Below are 20,134 nucleotides of genomic sequence, written 5' to 3' on the forward strand. Positions count from 1 at the left end.
CTGAGTTTGAGTTATGCAGCTAGAACTGAATGAGCAAGGAGAATGGGACAAAATGAAAAAGTGGAAACTAGGCAGGGGCGAGATGGACTATAGTAAGGGGTTGGATTTCACTTAAAAGATACAGAGAAATCTTTCAACACCAGTGTATCTTTACATAGTAGAGTTAAAAATAATAGCTAACATTTATCTACTCTCTACCAGGTATAAGATATAACCCTATGAGGAAGGTACTATTATTCCCAGTTAGAAGAAGAGGAAAATGAAGCACAAAAGAGTTATGACTTGCCCAAGATCACAAACCTATTAAGTACAGATACAGAAATTGAACTGAAGGGCTCTGCCTCTTAATCACCATACTATATTATCTTCAACCCAAGTTCGAGGTGTTTTATATTTGAATTTCCATGGATTTATCATTTTTTTATTGTTGATGTAAATGTAAAAACAAATATTTTAAAAAATAAATGCAATTTATTCCAAAGACACTTTCATCATTTTATGCCTGAGAATCAGAATGTTTTCTTATTGGCCAAACTTAGAATAAGAGGATAACTTAGACCTCGTGTATTTTATGTTGTTTGTGTAGTCTTTAAACTTTATGTCTTGAAGTTATGCTTCATTGCAGATTCCTTTAGCTCTACTCATTTGTAGTTCTCCCACTTTTATTCAATAGAAAGTAGTTGGGTATTTTAAACAACCATCCATTACAGAGCGAAATCATACCTTTTTGATGGATTATGGCATTGTCTTCTCAAAAACTGATCTGGTAAATGTCCATGATGCCCAGCCAGTAGATGCTATCTCTGGGCCTCTTGTTATTACCTCTGTACACTTCATTTAATGAAAACTCATTGGAGAAATGTTCATTATCCCAAGGGAAAAGTTCAGCTATATTTGGACACTTTTAGCCTTCCAGTTTTGTTGCTTGAAATGATTCATTAATCCACATGAAACATGCCAATTTCAAACTTTATATTCAAATTAATGATGGGCATTAACTAACTTGTGATACCTTTTCTTGTGTACTAACCTTATAAATATATAATAAATTATCCTTATTTAAGCTCTTTACTATAATTACTAGGATGTTGTTGGCAGTGTTAATAATGAAAAATAATCAGGTGATTTATTGGCTCTAACTTTATGCTTTGGATGTATTTTAATGCAAATGCCTGTAGAGAATAAGTAAATTACAAGGGAGCAACAAAGTTAGCCTGGGTGGGTCTCTGTCCCATAAACACTTAACAGATGCATTTGGCATTTCTCTCACTCTTAAAACTTGAAATTAACCAGGTAATAAAGGAAATGCTAACTAATGCTGCATTATGTAATATAAGGTATTCTAGCTAAAATATTGGAGAAATATTTCTTCATTATCTGTCATTTACATAGGCAATATTAGTTCTTCATAATAGAATAACAAAATGGTCACTGTCATTTTTATAACTTTGACATCCCAAAAGCTTTGTAAGTTTTGAACTTAAACATGTAAAGACCTACTAGTATACTCCTTACAGAAAAACTAATTTCCGGGGATTGAAGACTTATATGTGAGTATGAAAACATTAAAATATTGAGGAAAAAGGGGCTCCTGGGTGGCTCAGTCGATTGTGTCTGACCTTCAGCTCAGTTCATGATCCTGGATCCTGGGATGAGACCCGCTTTAATGATGCTTCTCCTTCTCCCTTCCTCTATCGTGCTCTCTCTCGCTATCTCTTTCTCTCAAATAAATAAATAAAATCTTTACAAAAATAAATAAAATAAAATAGATAGGAAAAAGAAAGTGTGGCCTAGAACAGCTATGTCTTTAAGGTGGAGTACGATTTCTAAAACAAGATACACAAGCAAAAACCTATCAGTAGTCAGTAACATCTCTGCACTTCCCTGAAGTGTAGAGACTAGCAACCTGGCAACTGTATTTCCCATACTCTGGCCAGTGAAGACCTCTACTTAGATTCTGCCAATGAAAGGCAGCCCTGCGAGAGCCTAGAGGTGGAGTGGATGGAGAAGCCATTAAGGTCTCTGGTGCAGCAGGTGGGATTGCGATGCGGGCAGGTGGTTTTATGTGGTAGCATCTTCCCTGAAGTCCAGGATGTCCTGAAAGCCAGCAGTGGTCTTCTGACCTTTACACTGTCTGCATTTCTTGTATTTTCCCTCAATACCATAAGAATAAAGATGGACCTATTTCTAATGTATGGAATCTTAGCAATTCAAAATGTCTAAGTGGCTTCTATTTTCCTGACCCAGTGTCAGTCATCATGTGTTTTTTAAATGTTTCTGTAGCAAAAAACACCATAAACAGAGTAGAAAGATGAGACATTTTTAGGAAATATTTACCATATATGTAACAAGAAAATATAAACTCTACAGAAAGGAATCTATAAATTAATAAGAAAATGAAAAGAAAATTTCACACAAAAGTAGCCTCAGGTAGGCAGTAATCAAACAAACAAAAAATGTTTAATAGAAATTGAGAAAATTAAACTGAAAATAATATGTTATTACAGTTGGGTTATTTTTGTTATTGTTGTTGTTAGATTTGTATCATTGAAGGTGAGGTCCTCTCTTTCTAAGCAGAAATAAATTATGTAACATCAAAATAAGAACTCTGAGAAAAATAATACTTGTTTAGAAAGAACCTCTGCTTTAATAATATTAATATTCATGACATTAGTAAAAATTAAAATGTCCTACAATGCTAAATGCTGATGGCAATTTGAAGAACATGAAACTCTTTTAACTTTGAGGAATGCAGGTCGGTAAAGTAACCTAGGAGAGTAATTCGGCAATATCTAGTAAAATTCCATTCCTAGATGTATCTAGAATGAACCAACTATACAGTTTGGCCTTATACCAAATGACTGATGGTTAAGAATTAATGTTCAGACAAAGCTGAATGTCACTAACCCAGAATGATGTACAAATATATGATGCATGAGACACAAACTAGCCATTTAAAAATATCCCTCACTTTTTCTTGCCTAACAAATTAAAATATAGGAAAGCCTGTGAATAATGTTTTCTACTCAGATGTTTATAAATGGGATTTAGAGCATTAACATTTTTTTAAAAAATGATTTACCATATCTCCTGTTCCTCCAGTTGGAAATGCATATCAGTCATTTCCACAAACTTTTGCTTGTTTAAATGTTTTACATCTATATACTGAAAACTGCAAGGATTGTCTTCTTAAACCATTCTTATAAAGTTTGTGGTTTCCAAGTTTGATACATGTCATAGAGTTTCACTAGCGAGGAATAAGTGTGTGCTTTTATTATTGTTATTATTATTATTATTATTATTATTATTACTTTGGCCAGTGAAGAAAAAAAGGAATGTGTAGTATTTTAATATTTTCTCCTTTTTATTCCTTTTATATTATTTATTATGTCTGAATCAAAAAGGATTATCCCAACTGTTGTGCATGACTGTGGACAAATTTCCTGCTTGTGAATTTTATTGTTTTTTATTTCCTGCTTTCAAATTTTAAAGTGGCAAAGTTGACATTCTATTTTGTGTACATCTTCATTTAATTAGAAAGAATTCTAAAATGAGACTTTTTCTCACAAGATTCACAGCCTAAGTAGAATTTAATAATCGAACATTAAATATAATTCTTGTAGATTATTTTACTAAATATGCTAAGTCAAATCGACCAAATTCAATAGAGATTAAGATGACGATAGATTAATCTCTAAGTTTCCTTGCATTATTATTTAAACTTTAATTAATGTTTTTAGTTTCAGAAAGGATATGACCCTTTACTCTATTTAGCCAACATGCTTTCTCAGTTCCCTTATTAACAACCTATTTACTTTTTGTTTAACAATTTGAAAGTTCGTACTTTTAGTCTATATACCTAATACATCTTCATTTACCATTAAATTTTCTAAAATGTAACTTTTACAATATTAAGTACATATTTACATTTTAACTGAATTTTTTTTTTCAAAGATTTTATTTATTTATTTGACAGAGAGAAATCACAAGTAGATGGAGAGGCAGGCAGAGAGAGAGAGAGAGAGAGGGAAGCAGGCTCCCTGCTGAGCAGAGAGCCTGATGCGGGACTCCATCCCAGGACCCTGAGATCATGACCTGAGCCGAAGGCAGCGGCTTAACCCACTGAGCCACCCAGGTGCCCCTTAACTGAATTTTTTTTAAAAAGCATATAAATATCTCTTTTAAGTTCCATCAGACTTGCTCACCTACATTCAAAGATTGAGTTTTCAAATATTTATATTGCTAAGCCATCTGCCTTATTGGATTACTGTTCTGCTGACTATGTAACATTACCCCATGTGAATACATAGTTATTGCTCATAAACAAATTGCATAGAAATTGTGTTGAGTAGGAATTGAATTATTCATCTTTTTGTAGGCCAAGGCAGAAGTTAAAAAGCAGATTAGAAGATTTTGATGGAATCTTAAGACAAAATGAACTCTGGAACCCTACATGGGATAGTAATGTTTGTAACATGTGCAAAAGGAAACCAAAAAGTATAGCCTTTTTGTAGCATGGAATAATTGGAAACAGTGTAAATGCTCATCAGTTGGAAAATAAATAAATCAATTTTGGAGTATGTTTCTAATGAAATACCACAGAGTAGTGAAAATGAATAAAATGTTTATGTGTGTGATGTGTGTGTTTGTAAAGGTTAAAATACAATGCTGGGCAATAAATAAAGCTTCAGAAGAAATTTGAAAATAATTGTATAATTTATAAAATGTATAAATCCTTGTGGGGTACCTGGGTGGCTTGGATGATTAAGCATCTGACTTTGGCTCAGATTGTGATCTCAGGGTCCTGGGATGGAGCCCCAGAGCCAGGCACCCTGCTCAGCAGATAGTCTGCTTGTCACTATCCATCCCTCTGTCTCTTCCCCTACTCGTGCTCACATGCCCACGTGCTCTCTCTCTTTCTCTCTCGTTCTCTCCCTCTGTTAAATAAATAAACATTTTTAAAATGTATAAATGCAAAATATACTAGGTATTGTTCATAGGTATATAGATGCGTGATAAAAATGTTAAAAAGGTGTGAAAATAATATACTAATTTAGAATATTTGCTAGCTCTTGGTAGGGGAAAAATCAGAGAAGGACTGAGAAGGGAAAAACGGAGCTTTAACTTGTTTTATCATATTTATTTCTCAATAAGAATATGTGAATATGATCAATTAATATGAATATTAATCTGAAATAATATTAATATTAATCTGAAGTCACTTACCAGAATCTGATAGAGCCAGATGAAGAAGTTGTTATGTTATTCTTGGTATTCTTGTATGGGTTTCAAATAATGACTTAAAAATAAATAAGAAATCCTTATACTAATGGTGGCAGGAAAGGAATTAAATCTCAGTGTAAAAGTCATTCATTAAGTCAAAAGGATTTAGGTAATGGGGACTTTCAGTTCATTTTGTGCTCTACAAATTTCGTTTCACCAGAGTATCAAATTTCATGAGGAATGGGGAATATTTATAGTATATAGGATTTTTCATACACATCTTTATGTAATTGTCAGTTTCAAGTATTTGAGCTTTTCAGTGAAAAGACTGGCAGCTGAATGTTTCCATAAAGATAAGACAGATCTGAATATTTATGAATAAGCAACAATAATTCTACCAAATTGGACTAAATTATGTTGTGCTTTGTAGCTTATATACTATTGTCCTCGTGCATTTTCATCTACAATGCAAAGTATTATAAATTATCTTAATTTACAAAGAATTTCTCCATTTTACCTCATCACCGGCAATTGCCAACCACATTTACAGAACATTCAAATTAAAGAAGGATGAATTTGGTAATAAACCTTGAAAAGGGAGCTTGATTTCAATTTTTATTTTGATAAATGATATGGTAAAACTCAGAAGTGGGTGCATTTTGAATGATAAACGAAATGTTATATCTGGTAGAAGGCATGCAAACTTGTAATTTTTGAGCAAGGACACTTTAAATGTAGTATTAAGTATGCAGATCCATGTAAAATAATGTGTCCTCAAAATTTAGAGTTACTACTTCTGCCATTTCTGCTTCTGTATTTGAAAGACTGACTTGCTTGACCATGGATCCTTTATTAGCACCACGCTCTAACCAGCTGAGCTAACCGGCCAACCCCCCATGGATCCTTTATATCTCATATGTGTCACAATTTGAGTTATGACTTCTAACTTCTTGTTTGGCTCTGTTTCTGAAGCTGTTTACATTTGCCTTTAAAAAAAGAAAAAGATTTTATTTATTTTTTTTAATTTTTTTAATTTTATTTTTTTCTTATGCTAATTTTTTTAACATTTTAATCTTTCCCTTTTACCATTTTTTTCTTATTTTTTTTCCAATTTATTTATTTTCAGAAAAACAGTATTCATTATTTTTTCACCACACCCAGTGCTCCATGCGATCCGTGCCCTCCAACCTCCAACCTCCCACACCCTCGTGACTTCAAACCCCTCAGATTGTTTTTCAGAGTCCATAGTCTCTCGTGATTCACCTCCCCTTCCAATTTATCCCAACTCCCTTCTCCTCTCTAACACCCCTTGTCCTCCATGATATTTGTTATGCTCCACAAATAAGTGAAACCATATGATAACTGACTGTCTCTGCTTGACTTATTTCACTCAGCATAATCTCTTCCAGGCCCGTCCACGTTGCTAAAAAAGTTGGGTATTCATCCTTTCTGATGGACTACGGCCATACCACCCTGAACGCGCCCGATCTCGTCGGATTTTATTTATTTATATGACAGACAGAGATCACAACTAGGCAGAGAGGCAGGCAGAAGGGAAGGGGGAAGCAGGCTCCCTGCTGAGCAGAGAGCCCGGGGCTCCCAGGACCTTGGGATCATGACCTGAGCTGAAGGCAGAGGCTTAACCCACTGAGCCACCCAGGCACCCCCATTTGCTTTATTTGAACATATTTTCACTCACATGAAACTGTCACAGATTGACCCGTACAGGAAATTCCTGGAGATTTTTAAAAATTGTTTCATAAACTTCAGTTTCTTATCAGCATTATTTTAGTTTTCTTTTTCAGTTGTCTCCTCAAGATAATTGCCTCTGAAATTCCCATTTATTCACAAAAATTATTAAACACCCTCTATGTGCCAAGATTTGTGCTGGGAAGGCATTGTGGAAAAGAGGGGGGAAATGAACTGATTTCACTCTATGAAAAAACGAAGGAAAGAAGCAAATGTTTGTAAAATAATGAAAATGTGCTAAGTAATTCTATAAGTTTTCAGGAGGAAAAAAATGGCTAAGACCCCAAAGAAAAGAGTAGAAGGGGCTTCTTATAGTCTCTGAGAGGTGATGTATCCCTCAATATACTGTAAATATCATATATTCAGTGCTTTGAGATGTGCAAGTTTTAGTGATTTAATATCTGTTTTGACATTCTAGGAAGTCAGTGAGGCAAATTCATGATTTGACATGTGAACGAATACATGCTTTTTTGTTTTCTAGTTCAAATTTAGATTAATTTGGTCACAGATCTGTGCCTATAAAAGAGATGCAAATCTTTTTGTTTATAATATGATTTGCACACATAAAATTTTCTTTTTCTACAACATCATTTGTCTTGAAATCACAAATTTTGCGGTACTCATGAAGCTCTCTAGAATATTCTATATAGCTCTCAAGTCTCAGAAGCTATAACTGGTGTAAATTGCACCTAATTATCTTTGGTACATTCATTCTATTATTTATCTTACATTTATACACTTTGTGAGACACTAAAGACAAGAACTTCAGGGGCACCTGGGTGGTTCAGTAGCTTAAGTGTCTGCCTTCAGTTCAGATAATGATCCCAGGGTCCTGGGATCCATCCCTAAGTGGCTCTCTGCTCAGCAGGGAGTCTGCTTCTCTCTCTCCTTCTGACCCTCCTCCCCTTCCTATGCATTCTCTCTCTCTCGAATAAATAAATAAAATCTTAAAAAAAAAAAAAAAAGATGAGCCTGCCATAGCTAAGGAGTCTAGATTTTGATTACTACTATCATGCTTGGTTTAAATCATGAAGTATCCTTTTCTAGTTCTTTCAGATTCTTAATAATGAATTGTGCCATTACTGTTAAGTTTTTGATATTTGTTCTTATTGACTTTATTCTGCATATGCACACAGTGCCTTCTGGGTCTAGAGACAATAACAATTATAATTTAAATAATGTAATAATAATAGCAGGCTGTCTCCCACTCTTTTGACCCAGTCCTCACTCCTGTAATAACATGATGGAAATCAGACGGAAAAATCTATGAATTCCCAGGGACGAGGGATGAAGAAAAATGGACTTGCTTAGCTTAAGGAAGTCAACTTCCTCTCCTCTCCTAAAAGGAGGGAGAAAGACCCTTGAAGCTTGGAGATGGGATGGAAAGGATCCTGAGTTCTCATTTCAACCTTTGAAATGTAAATTCCTACCTCTAGTAGGTAGGTTAGCCTCCTGTGCCTCCAGCTATTATAATCTAGAGATGTCTGTAAGGCTTGACCTCATCTTCCCTCAAAGAATAAACCTTCTCTGGCTAGAAAGCTCCCTGGCATTCTCTTACCACTGATATAGTTAGTTGTAAATGAACTTCTCCAGGATTATTAATCTCAGGAAACCAAGTTTCCAGCACAATTCATGCAGAAAGCCCAAACTGCTGACATAAGAATTATTTCTTTGCACCAGAGAATGACAACCCGTAGCTTTGATATGTTGGTTTTTTTTTTTTTTTTTCCTGTGAGAATTTTTGAAAGCTATATATTGTGGAGAGAGCAGAATATAAAAATCCAGAGTACTTTAAGCTGAATACTATTATTATATTACCTCTTGAAAAACTGTATTTTCAGTATGAGACTATCATTTCCTTCCAGTGCTATCAAAGTAAAGCAAACTACAGCTATATTTGCAATAGACATACTTGTTAACTGGACAGTTATAATTTCACATGTTTTGTTTGGATTTTAAAATTTTGATGGTATAACCCTAGAAGACACTTTGGTTAGAATTAATTATGAGCCATAAATCACTTGAGGTAAGCCAGAAACTTAGTGCTATAACAAGCCATGGTACAGTTATCTTGACAAAGGTGCAAAATTTAAAATTACAATCAATCAATCTATAAAATTACAACAAATTCTAATTTTTAAGAAAAAAAAACTTTTTATGGCTGTCAAATCCTATCAGAATTAAATATTATAAGAGAAATACAATTAGGGAAAAATATATAATTATATTAAAGACAACAGAAGAAGACTGTTTGTACAATTTTAAATCTTCCTGTTAAATGTTGCCTTTAATAATTTTGTATTCTTATCACAGGTTTTGAACTTTCACATTGTGAGGATCCTGGCATTCCACAATTTGGATATAAGATCAGTGACCAAGGTCACTTTGCTGGTAGCACTATTATTTATGGATGCAATCCAGGCTACACTCTCCATGGCAGTAGCCTTCTCAAGTGCATGACGGGGGAAAGAAGGGCATGGGACTATCCTCTGCCTTCCTGTATTGGTAGGATCCTCTTTTATATCTTCATAATTATTTCTGTATAAGTGTTGTCCAAATATGCTGTACATTTTCAAAGGATCTCATCTGTCCACCCACAACTCATACCTAAAATCATGAAGTTAACAAACTCCTAGCTCAAATTTGTCAGAGGAATTAATGGAAAGTGAAAGGGTCTTTTTGGTAAGTTCTTTGATAAGTACATTTTTTGTAGAACATGGATGAAGTGTATGGAGTCATTCCAATTCTTCTATCTTGTTATAAAATTTAACTCACTGCAAGTATATTTTAAGACTTATTGTACACATTTACTGAATCACACTGATTGGATTTGTTTTAATAAACTTATCGCATGTCCTGGTGTCAGGATAGATTAAAAAACAATGAACTGTTCTCAATAACTTCAAAAGCTTTTTTTTTATATATACTTTTTCAAAAATCTAAGAAGTACATAAGCTTTTCTGAGGTGTATGTAGCATAACAAAATTAACCAATTTCAAAAGAAGAAGCAAGTGACAGCAGATATATTGCCTCTATGATGCTAGAGAATGGATCATGATCTCATTGCACAGCTGGAGTATTACCAAATTACAGATCAATAAATGATTGACTTGTATGTGTGGGTAAGAGGGTGTATAGAAAAGTATTGATAAAGACGCCAGTTTTGGGTGGGATTTTTTTGTTGTTGTTTTGTTTTTGTTTTTTGTTTTGTTTTCTGCTTTTTGAATTTTGTTTTCTTCCTGCTCCAAAGATAAATAGGTGTCTGGCTTGAGAGAAACCAGCAAAAGGAAACATTTTAACAAAACATTGACTCCTTAATAGGGAACAAACATGTAGCTACTCTTTAGCCATTTTTGTTTCTTGATGATATTTGTGGAGGCACAAATCCATTCTGCATCAGGCCCACATAAATAAAATTGACCAACACTTTAAAAAAAGGTAACCGTTTTATTAAGATTAAAACTAATATCTAAATACTGCACATATTTAATGTATATAAATTGATGAGTTTAGAAACTTAAACCTTCAACATTTCTTTGTTAGTTGATATGATTGACATAGGAATCTCCATTAAAACCTACTAGAATGCAAGTAGAAAAAAGTGAAATTCCAGTCATTAAAGACCTTGCATCTAATTACATGGTGTGTTTGATGTCACAAGGCCTCTGTTGGTTTCTTGAAACATTGATTTACATAGGAAGCAAACGTGTTTTTCTCTAACCAAAATTTAATCATAGGCCTTTCTTTTCAGATGGCATTGGATTTTGGATAGATTATGAGGGTAATATCTATAATAATAACCAACATAAATTAACAAAGCTTGGGATTCTGGAATATGACCAACAGCTAGCCCACTGGAATTAGTTATGAGAAAAATAAAGCACTGATTAATTTTCTCTGAGATTGTATTCTTTGATGTGACTATGTAATATACTCAGAAAACCATTAAAAATTACAGTAGCACTATAGTATAAATTGTAAATACTGATTTTCCATGCTGTCCTTAAAATTAAGATCACAAACCAAATATATTAAAACACATGTATTTTCTATATATGTTGAACCAAGCTAAAGACATTCTTCTTTTTTAAAATATTTTGTGATATTTGGTTTTTAATCAGAAGATTTTAGTTCTGTTCATAATAAATCAATGGACTTTATATTTACAAATCCCCCAAGTCAGAGAGGATGCCTGTATGACATAGTTGGTTAGGTATCCTACTCTAGGTTGGTTTTGGCTTAGGTTGTGGTCTTAGGGTCTTGAGATCCAGCCCCCACCTCGGGCTTCACACTCAGCATGGATTCTGCTTAGAGTTTCTCTCTCCCTCTCCTTCTGCTCTTCATCCATCAATAAAATAAATAAATATATCTTTAAAAAAAAAAAACTTTAAAAAACTTACTGACTTGATAACTGCTCAAGATTTCATGAGAAGGGTAAACTATTTTTTTTTTCTTTTTTTTAATGATGGATGATCAGGAGTAACAGCTGAAAACAGTTGGATGCATGGTGTGTCATGCTGATGATTTCCATGATGACAGAAGATGAAATTCTATTTTAGATGCTGTTCTCTACTGGCAACAATTAATAGCTTCACCACCTGGCCTAAGAGCATAATTTTCTGTGCTCACTAACCTTAAATATCTATTATGCCTATATATTTGCCAGTCTCACATAAGAAACTTTTCTTTGTTTATATGGATCATTTCTAGGTGATTGTGTTTCTGAAGCTTATACAAGGATCAAACAAATATTTTTTGAAACACCATAGCCAGAATAATTTAACCTACATACCTTCTTTAAATACTATTTCATTTTTAATATAAAACTTCTGTTAGAATATGAACTCTAGTGTTATGGCATATCTCACTGGCTCTTTTGAAGTCAAAACACCAAGTAAAATTTGTATAAAAGAAATATGGATAAAAACGAACTATGTTTAAATTCAAGATACAACACAGTACACAAAACTTAGTGTGATTTTTAATTGATTAAAAGTCTGTATGAATGAATATCAAATCTGTTCTCATAGTATATGTATGCCGTATAGTGATAAACTATAAAGAAATGACATAAAATGAATTAAAATAGTTACAAGGTGCAAAGTTATCTACAACATTTTTGTTAAAAATGAGAAAAATCTAAGTAAGTGATAACATCTTAAATACTGGTATCTTCTCATTTATGTTAGAAATAACAAACTTGTTATTATAAATTAAATTAATGTTGTAGTGCAAAATAAAGTTGCTTCTCCTCTATAAGTGTATATCAGCCAGCATTCTCCAGTGAAATAGAATCAGTAGAATATCTAAATCTATCTATCTATCTATCTATCTATCTATCATCTATCAAGAGATTTATTTATTTTAAGGAATTGACTCATGTAGTTGTGGGAGCTGACAAGTTCAAAATCCACAGGGAAAGTCAAAAGGCTGGAAGTTCAGCAGATTTCAATGCTGCAGTTTTGAAGAATTTCCTTTTGTCTCGGGAAACTCAGTTTTTATTCTTACAGCCTTCCAACTGACGAGATGAGGGCTACTCACATTATCAAAGGATAACTTGTTAAACTCAACTGATCATAGATGTTAACTTCATCTATAAAATACTTTCACATCAATATCTACATGAGTGTTTGATAAAATAACTGGGTACTACAGCATAACCAAGTTGACACATAAAACTAATGTGAAGTATAATACATACAAATCTTTGAAATAAATTTACCTATATGAATAGAGCCGACACATTTAAACCATTGCATTCAGTTGTTATTAGGTCTCTTCCAAATGCTTAAAGTTTGTCATTGACTATCTTTGCTCCAATCATAAAAACAAAACAAAACAAAACAAAATAAACCCAAGAAGCTTAATTCAGCCATTGAATGTGAGTAAGATAGAAACAGTGAGGAAAACAAGAAAAACAAATACGGAAGTACCTTCAAATATTTAAGCACAAAGTAAAATGTTTTTGTTTTGAGGGTTTGTTTTTTTTTATCCAATAATCTGCATAATTTTCAAATGTGTTATGTGTTACAGTGTTATGCTTGTTTCAAGGGTTAGAGATGTAGCACAATTTACTAACTGCAATACTCAGTTTCTTTCATCTCCAATACAGACAGCTCCTTCTGGCTTATCTGTATATTGAAGTAAAACCTCTATAGACTTCTCAATGTATTAAATAGCATCAAAATGGAAAGGAAATCTTCCAAGAGATTAAAAAAAATTATATTGTATGACAATACTTAACATTTTTAATTTGATGAGTTTTATAAAATTTAGGGACCCATTAAATCAAAACTAAACTAGATTTTACTGAAGTGAGAAATCTAATAAAAATGCCACTTTGACTTTTGGGAGGTTAAAAGGGAAAGAGTTTAGAGTGATTTAAAGGGGAATAAAAGGACAATGAAATTTAGAAGGCCTGAGGGACTGCAGTAAAGATTAGTTTTTCTCAGAGGTGGGGTAGCAAGATGATGAATTATTCAGACTGCAATCAAGGCGCAGTGAGCAACTTGCCATCTGTTTTCTCTTTTTAAGTTATCATTATTTAACAACACATCTTAAAATCTTTGAATACTAAAATCAGAGTTCTTGAGTGTGTCCTTTCTTTAAATTCTCTAATTAGGTTAATTTTACTATCTTTTATGTGATCTAACTTGAGACTTTATTGTTTTATTGTATAGTATATTTTTGCTTCAACCAATACATTAATCTGAAAAAGTATATACAGATGTTTTGTTTTAAGGTGAGGGATGATCAATTCTTATTTTCCTTAAGGTGAAAAATATATATTTTTGAGAAATCCATTGATTGGTTTTGCAAAGATTAGCATTAAATTGTGACATAATTTATTATTTTTTTTTAATAGCTGAATGTGGAGGTCGTTTTAAAGGAGAATCATCAGGAAGAATCTTATCTCCTGGCTATCCCTTTCCATATGACAATAATCTGCGTTGCATGTGGATGATTGAGGTAGATCCAGGAAACATTGTCAGGTAAATGGATTTCATTTTCTCAAAATTACTGGGGAATCTGAAAATTCTGATCAGCCTCAGTATACAATATCAAGCATTAAGGTTTTTCAATATTTTTAGCCTTGGGAAAGAAAAATGTGGTTTTCATCTGTTTAAAGTATGAAAAATATTCAGAAGCATGATTTATTGATTTATGGGTCACAGTGGTAGCTCTTATAATCCCTAGAGGGAAGATTTTTACAGTTATAGTAGACCACGGAGATTAAGAATATTTTTATGCTTCTTTGAGACTTTAATCTTTCAATTCTTGATGATTCAAGGTGCTAAGTCCACCATTTTGATAAGGATATAAAGTTGTGGAGGTCACTGTTCTAAGTTCAGCCTCATGAACATTTGGAAGAAATAATCATAGAAAGGAATTCAATAATATTCCGTTTATCCTGGCTTTAGACATATCTCTGGAGCATCAGCTCTCTACCTCTTTAGCCTTGTTTGATTTCTGTTTCCTTTTGCATTTAATTAGGTGGCCACAATCCTTCACATTATCGACCCCTAGATGAAGGGAGAACCATCACCTCCTAAAACAACAGCCTTCAGGTTTCCAAGGCTACCATGTTTTTTAAATCCTAATTTAACTATTATGGATATGACTAGGAACAGATTAATAAATGAACAAATAAATCCTCCACTCAGAATAAATCTGAGCTAGTTGGTGTGTTGTCACTCTCAAAACAATGACTTTAAATGTAAGAATTTTGGCGGCACCTGGGTGGCTCAGTGGGTTAAGCCTCTGCCTTCAGCTCTGGTCATGATCTCAGGGTCCTGGGATCCAGCCCTACATTGGGCTCTCTACTCAGCGGGGAGCCTGCCTCCCTACCTCTCCCTCTGCCTGCCTCTCTGCCTACTTGTGATCTCTGTCTGTCAAATAAATAAATAAAATCTTTAAAAATAAATAAATAAATGTAAGAATTGTTGTTTTATATAAATGAAATTTCAGACAGGCTTCTGGTGTGTTATCACTCTCAAAACAATGGCTTTAAATTTAAGAATTGTTGTTTTATATAAATGAAATTTCAGACAGGCTTCTGGGTGGTGAAGGTGGTTAGTAGGAAACAAATATTATCCTTCATATAACTTGCTGGAAGGCGCACTCCATGAATTGTTCAATGTCAGCTGGTGGATTACTTTTGCAAGGGAATTTGCAGACCTCCAAATAAACTACATGGGACCAATTCTCAGCCTGTGTTTCTTTAGTGTAGATCATACATTGTTTTATTTAAATATTAGAATTAGTAAACTTAAAAATACTCAATTTAATAGTATTCTGGAATTTTTCTAACTTAAGGAACAATATTTGATATTAAATTACAATACAAATTTAAAGCTATGACTATTCACATATCAAACATGAGTGTGATATATGTAGAGATAGAATTGAGTGTGTTTTTATAATTGGATTTCTAATTTTTGGCACTGGCCACAAAAAATATCAGACACTAAGTTTGTGTAGAATAGATATAAAGCAGACATAACATGAAATAGTGTTTTGGTTTTCGTTTGTGCATTTGGCCAGGTAGGGTTGGGTAGACATTGATTTTCATCTCACATTAAGGAAATTCCATTTTACTTTTAGATTACTGGGTATGATTGTAATATTGAATTTTTAAAAAATACTTTGTCTATATATCTTGAGATGTTCATGTACTTTTTTTTCTTATGCCTATCATTGTGATGAAATGTACTGATTGATTTTTAATATGAACTATTTCTTGCTTTCCTGGAATAAACTTCATTTTAATTCTCATTAAAAAAAACATGAAACATTGGTAAATATAGATACTATGGAGTCAGTTCATGACTTTGCCGCCCTATAGGCAGTTTTATTTAATGTGTCTTGACTCCGTTTGCCACATTTATAGAACTAAATTAAAATACCTTCCATCTTCAGTGGGTCACTATGACAAACAGAGAAAATATATGTAATTTATTTTGCACAGTGCCTAGCATGTAATAGAACCTCAGTCAGTGCCTGAAATGTACTCCATGCTCCATAAGTATCACCTACTGCAGTTATAGTTAAAATTCAGGAACACAGAAAAGAATGCTTAAAGTTTCTGTAATTTGCAAAGGTGACATAAGAGTACTTTTAATCCTATTCTATGAAATTCTGCTGTTCAAAAATATGTATTTAAGGTTATACATTCTGTTTATATAATTCATTTTTAATCTGATAGAATGAAAAAAAATATCTAATAAAATCAAAGATACACATTTGTTATGTTCTTTATTTAAAAGTGAATTCATGTTTAAAATAATCAAACAGAGATTATGTGGTTCTCCCACAGCCTACAGTTTCTTGCTTTTGATACGGAAGCATCACATGATATACTCCGAGTTTGGGATGGTCCACCAGAAAATGAGATGCTCCTAAAGGAAATCAGTGGATCTCTTATTCCTGAAGGAATCCATAGCACGCTCAACATAGTAACCATCCAGTTTGATACAGATTTTTATATCAGCAAATCTGGATTTGCAATTCAGTTTTCAAGTGAGTTATTATTTTATCTCTTAAATGCAAAATAAGAATGCTATTGAGATAGTACTTTAATTTTATTGCCCAAAACTTTAATTTTAAAACTTAAATGATCTTAAATATTCTTATTTCTAGTCTTCATACTCATCTTCAGGTAAGATAAAGTATACTTGGAAAAAAGCAATAGAATTAACTTGGAATTAATCAATTAATCATTGAGACCTTCTTTCTATTTGTCAAGCCATTTTTTTAAAGTATAGGTAGTGTTAAAATAATTCAGCAAATAATTCAGCAAATTTAATAAAGTAATTATTAAAGCTTGTAATCTCAATTTACCATAAAACTGTATATTTCAAAATGTGAAATTTTTGTAGATAAGGAAGGAAATTAATACTGGCCATTAAAAAAAAGCAACCATATATTTTTACTAATTTTGTTTTTCTTGTTTTAAAGATCTTAATTATATATTCCCAGATATCCTTGACAAAATATTTTAGATCTACTTTTAAATTAAACACTTCCTATAACAATAAAATGACATTCATTGTAAGTAATTACCAGTGTTCATGGCATTTTTTTTTTTCCTTCTCTTTTGCTTTCTATAACACTGCTAAGTGGCTAAATATATGTTGTTCTACAAAAGGGATTTTTGCTTCGTGGCTGGAGAAATGAATAAAAACTTTAAAATTTTCATTGTTATAGTTTTGCTTTTATCGCCAACATACATTGCCTTTTTGAGAAAATTATCTAGAGGATTTTCTAATTTTACGGTCTTTAAAGACCCCATTAACAGAAACCTATGCAAATTTCTAAGATCATTTAATGGAAAACATGCAAACCAGTATTCCTGAAATGTGCCTGAAATCAAGTCCTGGTTCTTTACTAACTACTGAATTTGGGTACCTGATCTCACATTCTGAGGCTGAGTTTTCTAATTCACATAAATATAATAATGCTTATCTCATAAATACATTATTAAAATTAACATGATCATGTGTGTACAATATTTGGTATTAAGTGTATAGTTGGTGTTCAGTGAAGTATAATTACTATATGAGCAAATATAAAATTGGAATCCTCTGAAAAAAGTAAAAAAAAAAAAGAAAATAAAGAACTTTTGTAATGACTGTCCACAAAATATATTGCTTTTAGGGTCAAGAACTGTTTCAGACAGTTAAACAACTTGGCCGACTTTTGGTTGATGGAACAGAGTTGTTTGCAATAATTGACTAACATAAGTGAACTGTTTTTTATTGTGTAAACCAAGCTCGTGTGAGAGAGGTGTAAATCAATGCAGAAAAGCCAGTGTCTGTGAATTTATACTTTATCTTTTGAGAAAAAGAAAAAAGAATGAAAAATGAAATTACCACGTAATTGATGAACATAAATGGCTTCTAATTCTAAAATACCAGTTGAATATTTTTCATATTTATATCTTCTATTTTTTACTGATTATTTTTCTTTTTATGAAGATAGGAACAATTTGTCAGAGATTGTGGTTTAATTTCAGTTCTTTCTAATTATTGTTTGGCAACTAACACTTCCCCTTTCCTTTACCTTAAATGAGTAATATATAATATTTTATACCTAAATGGTTATTGTGATTTCTAGTCTGACTATACTCATGTGAAAAATTGCTTAAGGCTAGTGTTTGTGAATGTCAAGTTCATCTGCTTAATAGATACCAGCTATTTTATATGCTTCCAGGAATTTTTAATGCATATTTGTCAGTTAAATTAGTAATGCATTTTATATATATTGTACCTATAGGGCATTTAAGGAAACAATATGTAGTATATCAGAACTTTAATAAATCTGTCTTCATAATATTCTTTTAAGATGCATAGAAATTTGTACTTATGATCTGAAACTAAAAACCTACCCATTGAAATAAAATTAATTTGCAGGTGAATATATTGTATTTTAACAAGCATCTATCAATGAAAATTAGTCACTTGTTTGGATATCTTCTGTTACTCATTTTGATGTGGCTTTCCAAGGTCCAGATTTCAAATTCAAAAATATTCTTTTCATGAATGAGATCTTTCTTGGTGTGCCAGAAAACATGTCATGTATTTTACATACATAATCTCATTTAATCCTCACAAAGCCATATGATTTATGTTGGGCCATCTCCATTTTCCACATACATACAGAGAGGTTCAGAAAATGTGTTTATTTGTTGAAGGTCATAGTACTAACAGATGCCTGGAGCTGTGGCTCAAATCCACATGTAGCTGAAGGGAGCTGTTTGCTGTGACAGGTGTCTAGTAAATACTTGGTAGTTATTGACATAATTATGGTCTTGTTATTATTTAGATACATGTATTAATATGCTAGAGGAAATAGAAAGTTTTTTATTATAAATTATTAGTTACAATGAAGTTCTACAATTTAATCAGCTTGTGTTTCTGATTATGCTCCCAAGTACCACAGCTTACACAAGCAAAGCCGTGGTGAGGCATGGGGGAAAGTTGGAGTGCTCACAAGGCCGCTGTCCCCTCTGGCTATAGTCATTTTGCCCTATAGGTGAAAAGGCTACTTTTATTCATTTATTTATTTATTTATTTAAAGATGGATTGATTGATTTGAGAGGGATGGGGGAGGGGAACAGGAGAATCCTGAACCAGACTCCCCTCAGTCTCAGAACCCTGAGATCTTGACCTGAGCTGAAATCAGAAGTCAGATCACTTGACCCACTGAGTCACGCAGGCACCCCAGGACAGGCTAGTTTTAAAACGAAACTGAAAATAAGCAGTTTTATGTGAAGTTATCTTAACTTCAAAGTAAACAATCTTAAAGAAAACGTTAACAGACTACAGGGCAATAAAGCACTACTATAGGTGAAATTTGGCTTAAAGGGCAGAGTTTGCCACTTCAGTGGCTTACCTAATGTCTGCTTCCCTATGTAAATTTGAATCATGTCACCCATTCATTCATTTGTTCATTTACCGTAGGCAAGTCTATTAAGGGACCCGTTAGTAAACATATTTATCTCTAATTATTTCTCAATTGCATTTTCCCTTTCACTCAGGCAAATCTCTTTAGTTTCATATATGCACACACATACTCATACACTCACTCACACACACACCCTGTGCTGCTTTCTGTGTAAATGTTTTTCACCTTAACCATTTCTCTTCTCCTTTTGCTTAAGTCTTGCTCATTTTTCCAGACTTGACACCAAGACTTCTCTTTATAAAACATTTTCTGACCTCACTTTCTGAAAAATATTTCAGCCCATGCCCCAAGCACTACCTGTATTTTTTTTCAAAGAGGAGAATAAATAGTTAATAATTCATTGTTCTGAAGATGCTTTAATTATGTGATCTTTGCTCCCCAAATGTACTGTGAGTACCTTTGTCACCCTAATGTCCATACAGAAGACATTTTCTATTTAGGACAATCCTATAATTTATTTTCCAAGTCTAAGATAATTGCTGAGAGTGAAAGAAGACACTATTTAAAATTAAGCAGCACAACAAGCATAAGCCCGGACGGCCATAGCCAAATCAGAGTTTTATCATTTTAATTAAATCAGACTTGTATTATATTCTGTCCCCTTTCCCCCCACCTCCTCAATGCCCAATCCTCTTTTGAGCAAGTAGCCATTGTTTAGTGAGTGTCAAATAATGAATTTTAAAAAAAAGAGGAACAA

General features: G+C 32.9%; 1 protein-coding gene across 2 annotated transcripts in view; it reads left to right on the forward strand.

Annotated features, from left to right (window-relative positions):
• The window catches only part of CSMD3 (CUB and Sushi multiple domains 3), a 1,244,673-nt gene that overhangs the window by 919,914 nt on the left and 304,625 nt on the right, over window positions 1-20,134 (forward strand). For both annotated transcript variants that reach the window (XM_059165746.1, XM_059165745.1), the window contains 3 exons: window positions 9,286-9,477; window positions 13,838-13,964; window positions 16,289-16,491. In XM_059165746.1, coding sequence (XP_059021729.1) covers window positions 9,286-9,477; window positions 13,838-13,964; window positions 16,289-16,491 — 522 coding nt within the window. The remainder of the gene's footprint in view (window positions 1-9,285; window positions 9,478-13,837; window positions 13,965-16,288; window positions 16,492-20,134) is intronic.

The sequence above is a fragment of the Mustela lutreola genome, chromosome 3, assembly GCF_030435805.1.
Source record: "Mustela lutreola isolate mMusLut2 chromosome 3, mMusLut2.pri, whole genome shotgun sequence".
NCBI classification, from domain to species: domain Eukaryota; kingdom Metazoa; phylum Chordata; class Mammalia; order Carnivora; family Mustelidae; genus Mustela; species Mustela lutreola.